At 37.2% G+C, this 14,487-nt stretch overlaps 1 protein-coding gene across 15 annotated transcripts; it reads left to right on the top strand.

Moving 5' to 3' along the window:
* The first annotated feature begins 980 nt into the window (after window positions 1–980).
* LOC112732674 (general transcription and DNA repair factor IIH helicase/translocase subunit XPB1-like) lies at window positions 981–14,260 on the top strand. 15 transcript variants are annotated; one of them, XM_072212258.1, is made up of 17 exons: window positions 981–1,387; window positions 1,582–1,887; window positions 1,977–2,033; window positions 2,224–2,335; window positions 2,893–2,980; window positions 3,286–3,369; window positions 4,131–4,203; window positions 4,504–4,619; window positions 4,888–4,968; window positions 5,081–5,140; window positions 11,229–11,312; window positions 11,429–11,528; window positions 11,669–12,187; window positions 12,373–12,501; window positions 12,703–12,781; window positions 13,140–13,733; window positions 13,812–14,260. In XM_072212258.1, the coding sequence occupies exons 6-10, from the start codon at window positions 3,356–3,358 to the stop codon at window positions 5,115–5,117; spliced, it is 321 nt and encodes a 106-aa protein (XP_072068359.1). In that variant the 5' UTR covers window positions 981–1,387; window positions 1,582–1,887; window positions 1,977–2,033; window positions 2,224–2,335; window positions 2,893–2,980; window positions 3,286–3,355; the 3' UTR covers window positions 5,118–5,140; window positions 11,229–11,312; window positions 11,429–11,528; window positions 11,669–12,187; window positions 12,373–12,501; window positions 12,703–12,781; window positions 13,140–13,733; window positions 13,812–14,260. The 15 variants fall into 15 exon arrangements, with proteins under 15 accessions (XP_072068359.1, XP_072068355.1, XP_072068356.1 ...); XM_072212254.1 differs by adding an exon at window positions 3,600–3,803 and having other exon boundaries at window positions 3,191–3,369; window positions 11,432–11,528; window positions 11,669–12,501; XM_072212256.1 differs by lacking the exon at window positions 13,812–14,260 and adding an exon at window positions 3,600–3,803 and having other exon boundaries at window positions 983–1,299; window positions 3,191–3,369; window positions 11,432–11,528; window positions 13,140–13,583.
* Window positions 14,261–14,487: the final 227 nt, after the last annotated feature.

The raw sequence follows: 14,487 nt of genomic DNA, 5'->3' as shown, positions 1-14,487 counted from the left end.
AAGTATTTGAGTTAGGATACTTGAGGATGCAAATGACTTGTGTTAATTTAGAACCCCAAGAAATTTGGTATATATAGATGCTAAGGGAAGTAGGGAATCTTCAAATCAATTTCCAACTGAAATTATTTTTGATGAGTGATAAAGGATCACATGGCATTGTCTTGGAGGTGTTTCTATGGATTGCTAAGTTGAAAAGGATTGCATACCCTACTTTCTGATACAGTGGCTAACAAATTACCCTCTTGAAAGCAAAGACATATGCATAGCATGGGTGACACCAAAAATATGTCCATGCATTAAACCATACATAATCTATTAATAGATATGCTTTAGACATCACACGTCCTCTTTTTCTTTCTCTTTTTCTCTCCCTTAGATTGACATTGATGTTGAAATGCATCTGCGAGGTGCCAACTTATACCAGATTGACTTTGAAAAATACTGTTACAAAGAGAACCAACATAGCATACATGATGACATGCCAGTGTATATATTCATAAAGTTCAAAGCATCCTCCAATCAGACTATAGATTTTGATTTATATATGCATTGAATTCCTTCTTTTTTCTTGGATAAAGATCATACAACAGTTAGATTCCTTTTTATTATTCTGAATTTTTGTAAGAATCATTGTATCATACCAAGAAAGACCAAAAGTGGAAAGTTTGATAATGGTTTTAGCTTCATACTCATGACAGCTGTTATACAAGTCACTGGCCTTTAGTCTATTTGGTTATTTTAGACCTAAAGTTTATTTGATTTGTTAAACTGACATTATTGGAAAGAAGGAAATATAGCAATGAATAAGTGGATTAAGATATCTTCAGATAGCTTCATACTCCCCTCGCATTAGTTAGTGTTTTTGGGCCGGACCGGCCCATGTTGTCATCGGCCCGTTTGTAGGACACGAGCGCGACCAACACCGTCTTCCCCGCCAAAATTCAATAGTATAAATATTAAATACGCAGACATTTTCTGTCGGAAAATTCATTGTCATTTGTCAGTTTTGTTTCTAGTTTCTACTGTCTTCGTTCTGGCTATTTCATTAGTAACTGTAGTTGGTTCATTGTCAAGAAAAGGAGGATATCTAATGGAACACGGCACTTTTCAGTTTTCACCCTTCATTCTAGCTTTCCTGATTTTCTTATCCTGCCGCCAATTCCATTGAAATGCACCGTAATCACACCGTTTCTTTTTCTCTTCTTTTAGTGTTTTGGTATTCTCAGGTGAAAAAGGTCGACCCTCCAAGAAACAGAAAACCGCGAAAGCCGTTAATTCTCTCCTACATCTCTGATATCAGTTCGTTTCTTTCATTCTCGCAAACTTCTGCTGTTTTGCTTACATTGTTTCAAACAGGGAGATGGCGAAAAAAGCATTGACGATGACGGTAATCTTCATTCACCGTCCAATTTTCAATTTCATGCAACCCTACTCTAGGGTTGAGGGGTTTTTGGCGTGAATCAGATGGTAGAACCAAATATTTTAGCAAATTGGAGTTGAAACCAGATAACCTAAATCGCCCTCTCCCTTGTACAAGCATGCTTACGATTTTCTCATTGCCATCACCGAACCTGTCTGCAGGTTCCTTGTTATTGGAATATATAAAAAGATGATGATTCCAGTACAAATATGCAATGTTGTGTTAAACGATTGGTGCTGCACAGACCGGAGTCAATGCATGAGTACAACCTTACTCCGCACTCCTTGTATGCCGCGGTTTCAGTAGGTCCGGAAACAGAAACAATCATAAATGTTTTGACCAAGTTGTCCAAGACCAAGCTTCCCAAAGAGATGATTAAGTTTATACATGATTCCACTGCAAATTATGGCAAAGTGAAGCCGGTGCTTAAGAAGAACAGCTACTTTGTTGAATCTCCTGTTCCTGAGGCATGTAGAAATGTCGGATGCCCCTAGCAAGCAATTTCTGCAAATGCTTTTTTCAGATCTTATGCGGTTCATACTTCAAATTTTTGCAGGTCTTGAAGACATTGCTCAGGGATAAAACTATATCTAGAGCAAGGATTGTTTCTGAGGTGCGTGATCGGATTTTCTTTCTGTTTAATATATTTGGGTGACTTTGGTTTGCCAAAATTGCTATGATTGTATATTATGTCTTTCTTCGTGTATTTGTTTTTCTTCCTCTTCCCCATATATAGGTGAAACTCAAATTCAGTATTGATTTTTATTTTTGTGGGGTACAAATGGGAATGGATTTACAATCAGCAAAGCAGCAGGTGAAATTGAAGGCACTCACGATGAGTTGTTCGATGAAGCAGAAGTAGCAGCTGTAGCTGAAGATAAAGAAGCTCATTCATTTGAAATTGATCCTTCTCAGGTAACATTGGTCAAGCTGTAAAAAGGAATGTGATATTTCTTTTTTGAGCACCTTAATCCATTTGTTTTCTCAACCTGACTGCATATAGCAAGACTTGGAACATAATGGTGCCAGATTATATGTCATTCATGTCCTAAATTAATGCAATAAATTGATTATTTTGAATATAAGAAGGCAAAAATTGAGTATATGAGGTGTCAAAATCCTTCACATGTTCAGTGCTTATAAGAAAGTTGAGATTGTCATTGCAAATGTAACGAAAGCTAATTTGAATATTTGGTTAGATTGTTATTAGAAAACAGGATAGAATTGTTGCAGTTGCTTCAAATCATATATTATATTTGTATGTAGGTTGAAATGGTAAAGCAACGGTGCTTGCTAAATGTATTAAATTATCCCATGTTGGAGGTGTATGACTTCAGAAATGATACAGTGATTATAATTTTTCTGGATCATAATCAATATGTTTATATATGCCAAGCATTGCAACTTTATGGCTTTGGACTTTAAATTAGTTTATCTGCTGCTCATGCAGTTACCCTGTTTTAATGGTGCAGGTGAATCCAGACATTGACATGGAACTAAAGCCTCAAGCACAACCTCGACCACATCAAGAGAAGAGCCTTAGTAAAATGTTTGGAAATGGTAATGCTGATATATTTTGCATGCACATGTATCTTTAAATTTCCTCTCTAGTTAAAAAATAAAAAATAAAAAAATCTTTACAGTTCCTCTTAACATGTTAAACTCTATGAGCACCCATCAGTTGTTTTTTAGAATTGATCGATCTGACTTCTTGAGTTGTTTGACTTGAGATATAAAAAATAATATTCCATCTTTCTGTGTATTTTGAAGACTACAATATTCGGGACCACTGTTAAACCATGCAGTGTATTATGACAAAAATTGAAGTAAAGGAAACATACACACCTTGGAACATATTTTTGCAGTGTGCAAGCCTATCAATGGTCCTTCCTCACTTGGAAACCTCATGTAATGAGCTAGTGGTATGGCGTTTGGATGATTTGTAGTAGGTATATATTTAATCTATATGCATTAGTTTTTACCCAAGAAAATATTTGGTTATTTATTTTATGGAAATTTATGAGTTGGTATGTTTATGTTTTTAGTTTAAAAAAACTGCTTAGAGATAATTGGCTTGTGGTGTGGCTGTATGGGGTTTGGATTAGAATGACTTCAGCAACATAAGTGCATATTGAAAATTAAATTACTTCTGGCTGCAATTTTATTGTCTTCCTCCCAGGTAGAGCAAGATCTGGTATAATAGTTCTCCCACGTGGCGCTGGAAAGTCCCTAGTTGGTGTTTCTGCAGCTTGCCGGATAAAAAAGAGCTGCCTTTGTTTGGCAACAAATGCCGTCTCTGTAGATCAGTGGCCTTTTTAGTTTAAACTTTGGTCAACTATCCGTGATGAACAAATAACATCTGATAGCAAAGAGAGATTCCATGGTAATGCTGGAAATGTTGTGACAACATATAATATGATTGCTTTTACTGGTAAACTGTCTGAAGAATCAGACAAGATCATTGAAGAAATAAAAAATAGGGAATAGGGATTGCTCCTCATGGATGAGGTTGTCATGCTAAATTATGGTTGTATCCTTCTGGCTTGAATTCTTAAATAGACATAAATTTTGCTCTCACTGAGTATGCCATGAAACTCCACAAGCCTATGATATATACTGCTACTAGGTGCTGTTGACATATATTATTACTATATATATAATTTGTGGTTCTCTTTCTACGGTACCTTATATTCTGATGTGTTATCTGCAGCCATGTCGAGCGGACAAAAATTCTTCAAGCCTTCAAAACTAGCAAAGACGTCAACACTATTTTCCTTTCCAAGGTCTTTTCCCATTTTCCTATACTTCCATTTTGAGAATTATCTGCTTTATTCTGCTTGGATATGTCAAAGCATATGTTGGTAGGTCCATCCTATCGACCTTGATGAATGTCAAGTTCGAACTGATGTATTTTTGCAAGTTTTGTTGTATTGATTGGTTTTATAAAAGATCTAGTATGTTTTATAGTTGTCTGCCTCAATGCTGCCTGTTTGATATTATTGATATATTATGTGCGATTTCCTTTTTAATTGTACAGAATAACATACAATGATCTAATCCTAGCACCTCTCTAAAATTTTCAGGTGGGTGACAACTCTATTGATATCCCTGAAGCAAATTTAATAATTCAAATCCCTTCTCATGCCGGTTCAAGGCGTCAAGAAGCCCAATGTTTAGGGGGTATATTCTCAGGGCAAAGGTTAGTTTCTGAACTTCCTCCACATGTAATACTATTATTACTTAACTTATTGGGGCAGCTATGATTACGTATTTTATGAATAATTTGCAAGCACCACTTAAAATCGTTGCCCGTGAACCTACCATATGGAAGATTTTAAACTTAAAATGTTGTTGAGAAAAGTAGGAAGTTATCTGCCCTTTGTATAGTCATTTTGTCTTCAATGAGTTATTGTGTGTGCCTATGTAATGGCTGATAATTTTATTTTCAAATAAATCAATTAAATCAGGGAAAACCTCAAGATAGGATGGCAGGTGGTAAAGAGGAGTATGACGCATTTTTTTATTCGCTTGTGTCAACAGATACCCAGGTAAGCATTCGTTTTATGCCGGGCTTTGTATTTTTTAATCAAAGAATCATGACAAACTTATAGAATTAGGAATTGTGGTGTAATGTACCTTTTTCATTGCTTGGATTTGCAGGAGATGTATTACTCAATTAAGAGATAACAATTTTTAATTGATCAAGGTTATAGCTTTAAGGTAATTTCTTTTTAATTTTATGTTCCCAACTTTTTGCAGTTGTAGTTATTTTTCTTGAAAGATTGCTCAATTGTTTTACTCTATTCCAATGTTGGTTTGTTAGGATGCAAGTTTTCTAAGAATTGACTTATAATAATTTGGAATGTCCCAAAAGTTCCTTTTGATAATATATTTATTTTATAATGGTTATATCCATGAAGTATACTTGACAACTATGAGTAAGGTGTACGATGCTGAAGTACACTTGGATGAAATTAAGCTTCCTTGTGGTGTATTGTTATCTGCTATCATCTGTGAAAGGTACCAGACCACAGAGGGTGATCTTGAAGGAGAAGAATCAGACGAAAAGTGGATAGAGAAAGAGAACAGAGAAAACAGAGAAGAGAAGGGATCTCATTGATTGAACTAAGAGTTGAATTACAAAGTTGCTGTTACAAGGTGATGAGGAGGATTATTTATATGGAATGAGACTGAGCAGTGAGCTGGACTGAGCAGTGAAGCTTCCAGTACCTTCTAGTAACTAACTGACTAACTGAAAGGGGGAAGTGGAGCCTAACAGAATTAACAGCCTAACTGAATTAACAGAAAGCACATTACACATTCTAAATGTGCCAAAATCTAACTATGCCATGACTCCTATCATCATCTCTAGTTATATGCCTTTGTTGACTTGACTGCTAAAACACTGGTTGACGCCTAGCATCATCATCACCTCGAGTTGTTGTCATTTGGACCAGTGATTTGCTGCTGATTGTGAACACTCAACTTGCCCCGAAAGTGAAGAAAGCTCTCAGAGGGTACTGCCTTTGTGAGAATGTCTGCTATTTGTACTGAGCCTGGAATGTCGCTGATCCGGATTGCCTTGCTATTAACATGGTCACGAACAAAATGTAAGTCTATTTCAAAATGCTTAGACTTGGAGTGCAGAATGGGATTAGCAGTAAGTAGGACAGCACTCAAGTTATCACAGTATAGCATTGGTGCTTCTGGTGGAGGATGCAGCAGCTCCCTCATCATAGTCTTTATCCAAGTCAGCTCTGCTACTGTCTCTGCCATACTCCTGTACTCAGCTTTAGTGCTGGATCTAGTTACCACTGTCTGCTTTTTTGATGTCTAGGAGATTAGATTTGCCCCAAGAAAAATACAGTAGCCACTGGTGGATTTCCCATCATCTGGGTCTCCAACCCAATCCGAGTCACTGTAGTTATCCCCAAGGAAGTCTCCCGTTTTAGATGCAAGCCATAGCTAGATGTCCCACTGAGTTACCTTAGTACTCGTTTGACTAATTTCCAATGAGACTCTAAGGGAGCTTGGACAAACTGTGACAGTTTGTTGACTCTGTAGCATATTTCAGGCCTGGTTATTGTTAAGTATTGCAAGCTGCCAATGATTGACCTGTACAGCTGTGGATCAAAGAAGCTTGATCCTCCAAGAGTTGTGATCTTTACTGTGGAGGGCAAGGGAGTGTGACAGGGTGCACAGCCCACCATGCCAGCTTCCTTTAGGACTTCACTGATGTACTTTTGTTGAGTAAGCACCAGCCCTCCATCACAGGTTTTGTTTACTTGAATTCCAAGAAAATAGTGAAGGTCTCCCATGTCCTTCAAGGCAAACTTATCATTCATTTTTGCTATGACATCCTTCACGAGCTCTGGAGACTCCCCAGTTACTATGATATCATCAACATACACAAGCACATAGGTCTTTAGTCCACTGAGTTCCTGAAAGAAGACTGAGATATTAGACTTTGTGGCCTCAAAGCCAATCTCTCTTGGGGCTTGTTTCAACCCATAGAGAGCTTTGGTGAACTTACACACCAATGAGGGATCTCCTTGCTCATAGCCAGGAGGCTATTTCATGTAGACTTCCTCTGTTAAGTCACCATGAAGGAAAGCATTGTTGACATCGAGCTGCCTAATTGTCCAAGACTTTGATACAGCAATAGAAAGTATGAGTCTAGCTCAACACTTGCAGGACTTTGATACAGCAATAAAAAGCATTCCCTTTTTTTTGTTGGTTCTCTTTATAAAGATGTTTTTCCGTTCAAATCTTTTGCATTTTGCTACTTAACGTCGGGGTCCATTGTAAAGATGGTTTTTTTTGTGCAAATCATTGCTGTTATGGAATATATTCAAGTCCGAGAAAAGAAAAAGGGTTTGCTTTTTTATTGTGATGTTAGTTTTTGATTATCTTGGGAATGAATTGGTTTTGGAGAAGTTGGTTTTTCTTAAATTCCCAAACTATTTTTCTGCTATTGAATTACGGGCAACTGAGTTTTGCCATTTGATAGTTCTGGGATGTCCTGTTTTTTCTCTCTTCTTTTTATGAGATGGATGTGACTCTGGACTTTGAATTTATTTCAATTCTACTTTGCACAATGTATGTTTGAGCCATTTGGGAAAAGAATTTGTTGCAGAATGATATATGATTGACTTTTATAGCAGGACAAACTTAGTTGCAGAATTGTTTCAATTCTTTTGCAATGAATTTTTTTACTATGTGGATCAAATAAGATTTTGTCCCTTGAAAAAGTAGTGTAATGAATTGTTGACGGTAAAATTGTGCGATAGTTTTCATGATTCTTGTGACCCTTGAAAACTGAAATGTGTGGAAGGGTAATATACTTGGGTTTTTCTGTCCAATGATATTGAAATGTAACGATATATGTGTCCCTATGAATTGTGATGAAAGATTTTAGTCCCTATGACCCGATAAAATCGGATAATGTGGCTCTATGAAATTGAATTGTGGCAAAGTATCTTAGTCCCTATGTCTCAAGAAAATCGGATACAATAATGTGTGGTCCTATGGAATTGAATTGTGATGAAGGATCATAGTCCCTATGACCCTAAAATATCGGATACATGATGCGTGGCCCTATGAAATCGAATTATGGCGAAGGATCTTATTCCCTATGACCCGAATATATCGGATATGATAATATGCTTGACCCTTATGTTGCAAAATGATGTTATTTTCCCTTTTTTGACCCATGAATATTGAAGTTTGATGGTATAATTGACCTTATGACCTTAAAATTTGGTGAAGGGTTTCTCGTCCCCAATGTGGTTGGAATGTGGTGATGGATCTCTTGACTCCAAAATAGTATTTCCTCTCTGATGTGCTTTTGTTCATGCTTTGAAATTTATCAGAACAGTTCAGTTAATTATGGTTTTTCTTATTGATTGCCAAACACATTGAGATAATTATTTTGTTGAAAAATGTTATGGATAAACAGAAAATAATTGAATGACTGAATTCATTGTCAATTTGTGTTTTACAAAATTTGTGCAAATCGTTGCTCTTATGGAATATATTCATATCTTAGAAAAGAAAAAAGGTTTGCTTTCGATTATTGGTGCTATCTTTTTATTATCTTGGGGATGAGTTGGTTTTGGAAAGGTTGGTTTCTCTTTATTTCCCCAACTATTTTTCTGTTATTGAATTACGGGCAACTGAGTTTTGCCATTTGGATTTGGAAGTTCTGGGATGCACAATTTTCTCTTCCATTTTTATGATTTGGATGGGACTCTGGAGTTTGAATTTATTTCAATTCTACCTTGCACCTTGTATGCTTGAGTCATTTGGGAAAAGAATTTGTCGTAGAATTGTTTCAATTTTTTTGTGATGAATTTTTTTTACTATGTGGATTAGATAAGATTTTTTCCCTTGAAAAAGTTGTGTAATGATTTGTTGATGGTAAATTTGTGCAATAATGTTCATGATGCTTATGATCCTAGAAAAAATAAAAAGTGTGGAAGGGTTATTTAGTTGGCTTTTTCTGTCCAATCATATTGAAATGTAATGACATGTGTGGCCTTGTGGATTGTGAATTTGTGATGAAGGATGAGTCCCTATGACTGGATAAAATTGTAATGATGATAATATGTGGCTCTGCAAAATTGGATTGTGATGAAGGATCTTAGGCCCTATAACCCGATAAAATCGGATACAATGATGCGTGGCTCTACGAAATTGAATTGTGATGAAGGATCCCTATGACCTGAAATAATCGGATATGATGATATGCTTGACCCTTATGTTGCGAAATGATGTTATTTGGCTTTTTGGACCTACGAATATTGAAGTTTGATGGTATAATTGACCTTGTGACGCTGAAATATGGCGACGGATCTTTTGGCTCCAATGTGGTTGAAATGTGTTTGAGGGATATGCAAATCTGTTCCATTACCAACTATGACTTGTTCATTGCCACAATACTCCTCCTTCTCTAACAGATTCTGCTCATTATGAATCATGTGATGCGTAGCCCCTGAATCAGAATATCAGCTTGGATCCTGAACTGTGGCAGGTGTTGCTAGGACATTGCAAAAATTTGCATGAGGCTGAGAAATCTGTTGAGAGACCTGGTTGCTGTACCAGAATTATTTCCATCTCTACTAGTGTATCTTTCATTATTGTAAGCCTGGTTGTTTCCACTGCTGTAACTTTCATTACTGTATCCTCCATTTTCATAATCTCCTTCATAAGGATCTTCGCTGTACCTATACCAGCAAGTCCTTGTTGTATGGCCTAGTTTGTTGCAAACTTGACACTGAGGTCTGTCATTCATATAACCTCTTGTGTTGTGCACTCTTCCTCCTCTATTGAATTGACCTCTACCAGCTTGAAACTGTTCCTGTATCGAGGGATCTTGAGCAAATCTTCCTACAATGAAGGCACCTCTGCCTCCTCTAAACATCCTTCCTCCTCTTCCTCGAAAGCTGCCTCTGAAGTTTCCTCTTCCAAATTGAGCAATGTTGGCTTGGACAAACGGTTCTGGCTTCCTGAACCTAGAAAGCATGCTCTCATGTGCAAGTCATAACGCCTCTAGCTCAGCCACTGTTATGCTTTGAGCTCTTGCTAGCACAGAGGTGTATAGGAATACTCAGTGAGGCCATGCAGGATTGCATTTACATGATCACTCTCATTGATTGACTCTCCAATAGAGACTAGTGCATCAATTGCACCTTTAATCGAAAGCACATACTGTCACTGATGCTCCGATCTGAAATGTGCTGAGTTTGTGCTTCAGTTGCATTACCTTTGCCTTGATCTGAGAAGCGAAATGATCCTCCAATCTCTTCCACACCTGATGCGTGTAGGTGCAACCAACCATTCATGTAGTGAATGGCTTGCTCATTGAGGCTAAGAGCCAAGATTTGAGTAACGCATCCTGCCTTTTCCACTGTTGATATTGTGGATTCAACACTGCATCCGTTTCATCATCTATAACTATATACTGTTGAGGAATTCCCTTTCCTGTGACGTGACTCAGCATATCATTTCCTTCAATTGTCGAGAATGCTTGATCTTTCCACTGCAGAAAGTTGTCCTCATCCAGCTTCATTGAAATTGGTGTTGCGATGAATCCCTGAGCCATTGTGTGTGGCTTTGATTTTCTTGTTCTTGTGATTTGGATCTTGCGGAAGTTATGGCACCATATGCTCTGATACCATGAAAGGTACCAGACCAGAGAGGGTGATCTTGAAGGAGAAGAATCAGACGAAGAGTGGATAGAGAAAGACAACAGAGAAAACAGAGAAGAGAAGGGATCTCATTGATTGAACTGAGAGTTGAATTACAAAGCTGCTGTTACAAGGTGATGAGGAGGATTATTTATATGGAATGAGACTGAGCAGTGAGCTGGACTGAGCAGTGAAGCTTCCAGTACCTTCTAGTAACTAACTGACTAACTGAAAGGGGGAAGTGGAGCCTAACAGAATTAACAGCCTAACTGAATTAACAGAAAGCACATTACACATTCTAAACGTGCCAAAGTCTAACTATGCCATGACTCCTATCAATCTGATTGCTTGTTTATGCTATGCCGTGTTTGGTGAAAAGTAAATGTAGGTAACAAAACTATATATAAAATCAAAGTCTGAATATTAATACAGGGGCTCGTTCTTTTTTTTCTTTCCAATTCTCCTAGAAAATGTTGCATAATTGCCCAATTTTTTAGAAAATGTTTCATTAAGTGTTGCATAATTGCCATGCTATATCAATTGCAATTCATCTTGGCCATCGGAAGTGTTTTACCAAGATTTTAGTTGGTATATGCTTAGCTTTTGATTATACTTGACAGGTAATTACAAGCTTGCCTCCATCTGATGAAGGGCTTCGTTTGAGCTATTATCATCTTGAGGATCAACTTGCACTTCTTGCAAAGGTCTCCATTTTCATTCTGTTTAGAATTGGATTCAAATTTTTTCCAAGGAAAACAACTGACGCCCATCTATCTGGTATTGAATGCTGGTGATGATGCTGTTGGATCGGAACAACTAGAAGAAGATACAGATGAAATAGCTCTTCATGGTGCCCGTCGTTCTCAAACATCAATGAGCACCTTGTCAGGTGCAAAAGGGATAGTGTACATGGAGTACAGGTTTGTTATTCTCTTTGTTTGCCTGCTACATTAAAGTGTACTGCGTGTTAATCCATCTTGAGTTGTTGAATTTTGTTGTTCTTTACAACCTTAATTTGTTAACTACACATCTGTGGTGATCAACTTTCTTCCGCATGCAGTACTGGGCATAACACCGTCAAGCACAGATAAAAAATAAGCCAAAGGATCCATCAAAGAGACATTTGTTATTTCAAAAACGATATAGTTCAAACTGAAGCAAGCAGGGTATTGTGCAAGATAGTGATCAATAGAGTTTACAACCTGTTAATATAATGCTGTTCTCCCTCCCTGTAACAAAGTACATGTAGATATAAATCATTTGCCCCCTTTCCCCCCCCCCCCCCCCTTTTTTTTCAGTTTTTTCATTAGTCTATGTTGCGAAATGAAAAGCTTGCTTACCCTGTGCCTAAGGTGCATTTGTGATTTGCAATCTTAGAGATGAAGGGAGGGACGCAATGAATAAAGTGGAGAGTTCATTTTACTCTCCAATTTATTCCCTTTCCTTTCTTTCCCTCTTTGACCTCAATTCACAAATGTGCAGTCTAAGGGGCCTTTTCTGGTTTTTCTACTAGTTGGAGCACAGAATATCAATAGCACTCATCTGGCATCTCTTCCCAAAGGAAACAAAGTCAATTCAGGTAGTTAGGTCTTCCATAACAGTTGTTGCACCATCTGTGTAAATGGCTCCAGTGCATGGATGTGAATGCAACTGGCTTGATCATCTTGAATTTAATTGTTTGTGTACATACATATGACATGTACTAATCTAGCTTTTCTCAAATTTTTAGTTTGTCATGGAGTTTCATTTGAGAATGAATTTCAGGTTCTACCATAAGCAGCAGTCAGGAAAGACTGAAGAATAGAAGCTGAATTTTAATCTTGTCTAATCCTCACCCAAAACAGCTAGGCCCTATGTTGAAATAGCTATGCACCTTTGGGGCATATTTCGAAAGTAAAAACTCGAGTAAAAGTTGCACTTGCACCTCATATTTCTAAAATATTTGCAAGAAATAGGCTTTCCCATACTGCTATATTATTATTATTATTGTTGTTGTTGTTTGGGTTAGAAAATTCTAATCTCATATTTGAAAATTTCGTGCTGATCTGCTCTCTGAATGTGTTGCCTAATTCGTAATTGCGTATAATTATGCAGGCTGGCTAATCAGATTGTTGCTCTAGAAAGTAGGTGAAGTGGTTCGCAGACACCAATCAACCATGTAAGAAAACACAAGGTACCTCTAAAATAGAGTACAACATGCTGATTTATGCTATTGCAAATTTCAAGTCTTCCTTTTTTTGGTTCATCTCGGTGTATTTCACTTAATTTGTTCAAATTATTCAATAATTAGATGGTTGGGTGTGTCTTGGATCACTTCTGCTTTGATAATTTGTACTAGATACTTATGGAGTAATTAGGATGATTTATATTTTAACGGTGTTATGTTGAGGCTTGAGAGTATCCGTGCATAGTGTGAGCTAACAAACTTCATATTACTACTCATGTGCTCGTTCTGTTGTTTTTTCCCCCTGCAACTTTTCTCAGTTCTTTTGAATTTTGATTAACTAATTGATAGTGGAGTACGAATTCAGAGATGTACAGGGCAGAGAACAGTGGAAATCACTAATCATGTCACTGTCAGATATTTGGTAAGAGGCCCACAAGAAGCACACTAGAGAGAGAAAACGAATTGATGGTTGCTTTTTGTGGATACTTTAGATGTTGGTGAAGGAACCTCTTGTCCTTGCAAAGACCTAATAAGGAGATCTAGCATTTGACTACTTTTGGGACATTCTCTTTGCTTTTGGCTTATGTGCAAATTGTATTTGATCATGAATCCCATTCCAAGATAAAGAGCTACTCATTACACCATGCTCGTGTGAAAGAAAAGTCAGCTAACCTACCTCAGCAATCGTTAAACATTTCATCTTTTCTCACCGGCATATGATTGACTTTCACAAATTCAAAGCCTTCAAGGCAAACATTAGACATTACACACATGCATTTGTCACCATTAATGTCTATTAAAGGGAAAATAAAACTCATTAAGGGAAGAAAAAAGAAGAAAGAAGTAACACTTTGTGGAAGCAATAACTCCCATTCTTAGGCATAGTCTGAGTGTGATGAAGTTGAGCCACTTTTGGTGACCATCTTGTGCTCATGGGATTCCCCACTGAAGCTAAAAGGTGCATTTCCAGTCTTACCCCTGACAAAAGTTCCATCGACATTAACATATTAACATGAGCTCTTTTCTTGTCTGCCAGATCACATATATTTTATGTAACTTGGCTTGTCCACTAAGGGCTCACACCATGGCATTCGTGCGAAGAAAACAATAAAATATCGATTTTGTGTTTGATTATCGTCAATCAAATCGCTAGAAATATATTCTATCGAACAATGGAACCTTCGATGTACCAATCATAAGCCTTTTGTTGGACTAAAGAAAAGGTCTAACCCTGTCCCTGTTGGACAACTTTCCTAAGCACTTATTATTTCCCCCTATATCTCACGGGAATGAAATTCGTTCTCCGTTGTCTGTAAATACGGCTAGGCAAATCATCTAATAATCTATAGCACTGCAATGATAGGATGTTGAAGTGTTTTTTGATATTCATTCTTGCTGGTCAAAAGTGGGTGTTTGGAATCATTATGGATGCTTAATTAAGATCAATTTTATAAGCATTCTTTTCTTACTGCTCTCCCCATTAAAGGCATTGTCTCCCTCTATTTTCAATTACATTCTCATTATAACAGGAAGCTAGTTACTTCATTATTATTTAACTATGAAGAATTCTAGGACCAGATGGTATAGAAAAGGCACTCCAACGTCTAAGTCATTGTGTATTAGAGCAATATTCTTTGTTATCCAACTATAACTTGGTTTTTAGCACACATTTTATTTTCTGTAACTGATTTGGAAAAGTAACTGCTCTTGTC

Source organism: Arachis hypogaea, chromosome 13, assembly GCF_003086295.3.
Source record: "Arachis hypogaea cultivar Tifrunner chromosome 13, arahy.Tifrunner.gnm2.J5K5, whole genome shotgun sequence".
NCBI lineage: Eukaryota > Viridiplantae > Streptophyta > Magnoliopsida > Fabales > Fabaceae > Arachis > Arachis hypogaea.
This window is presented reverse-complemented; position numbering and strand designations above follow the sequence as displayed.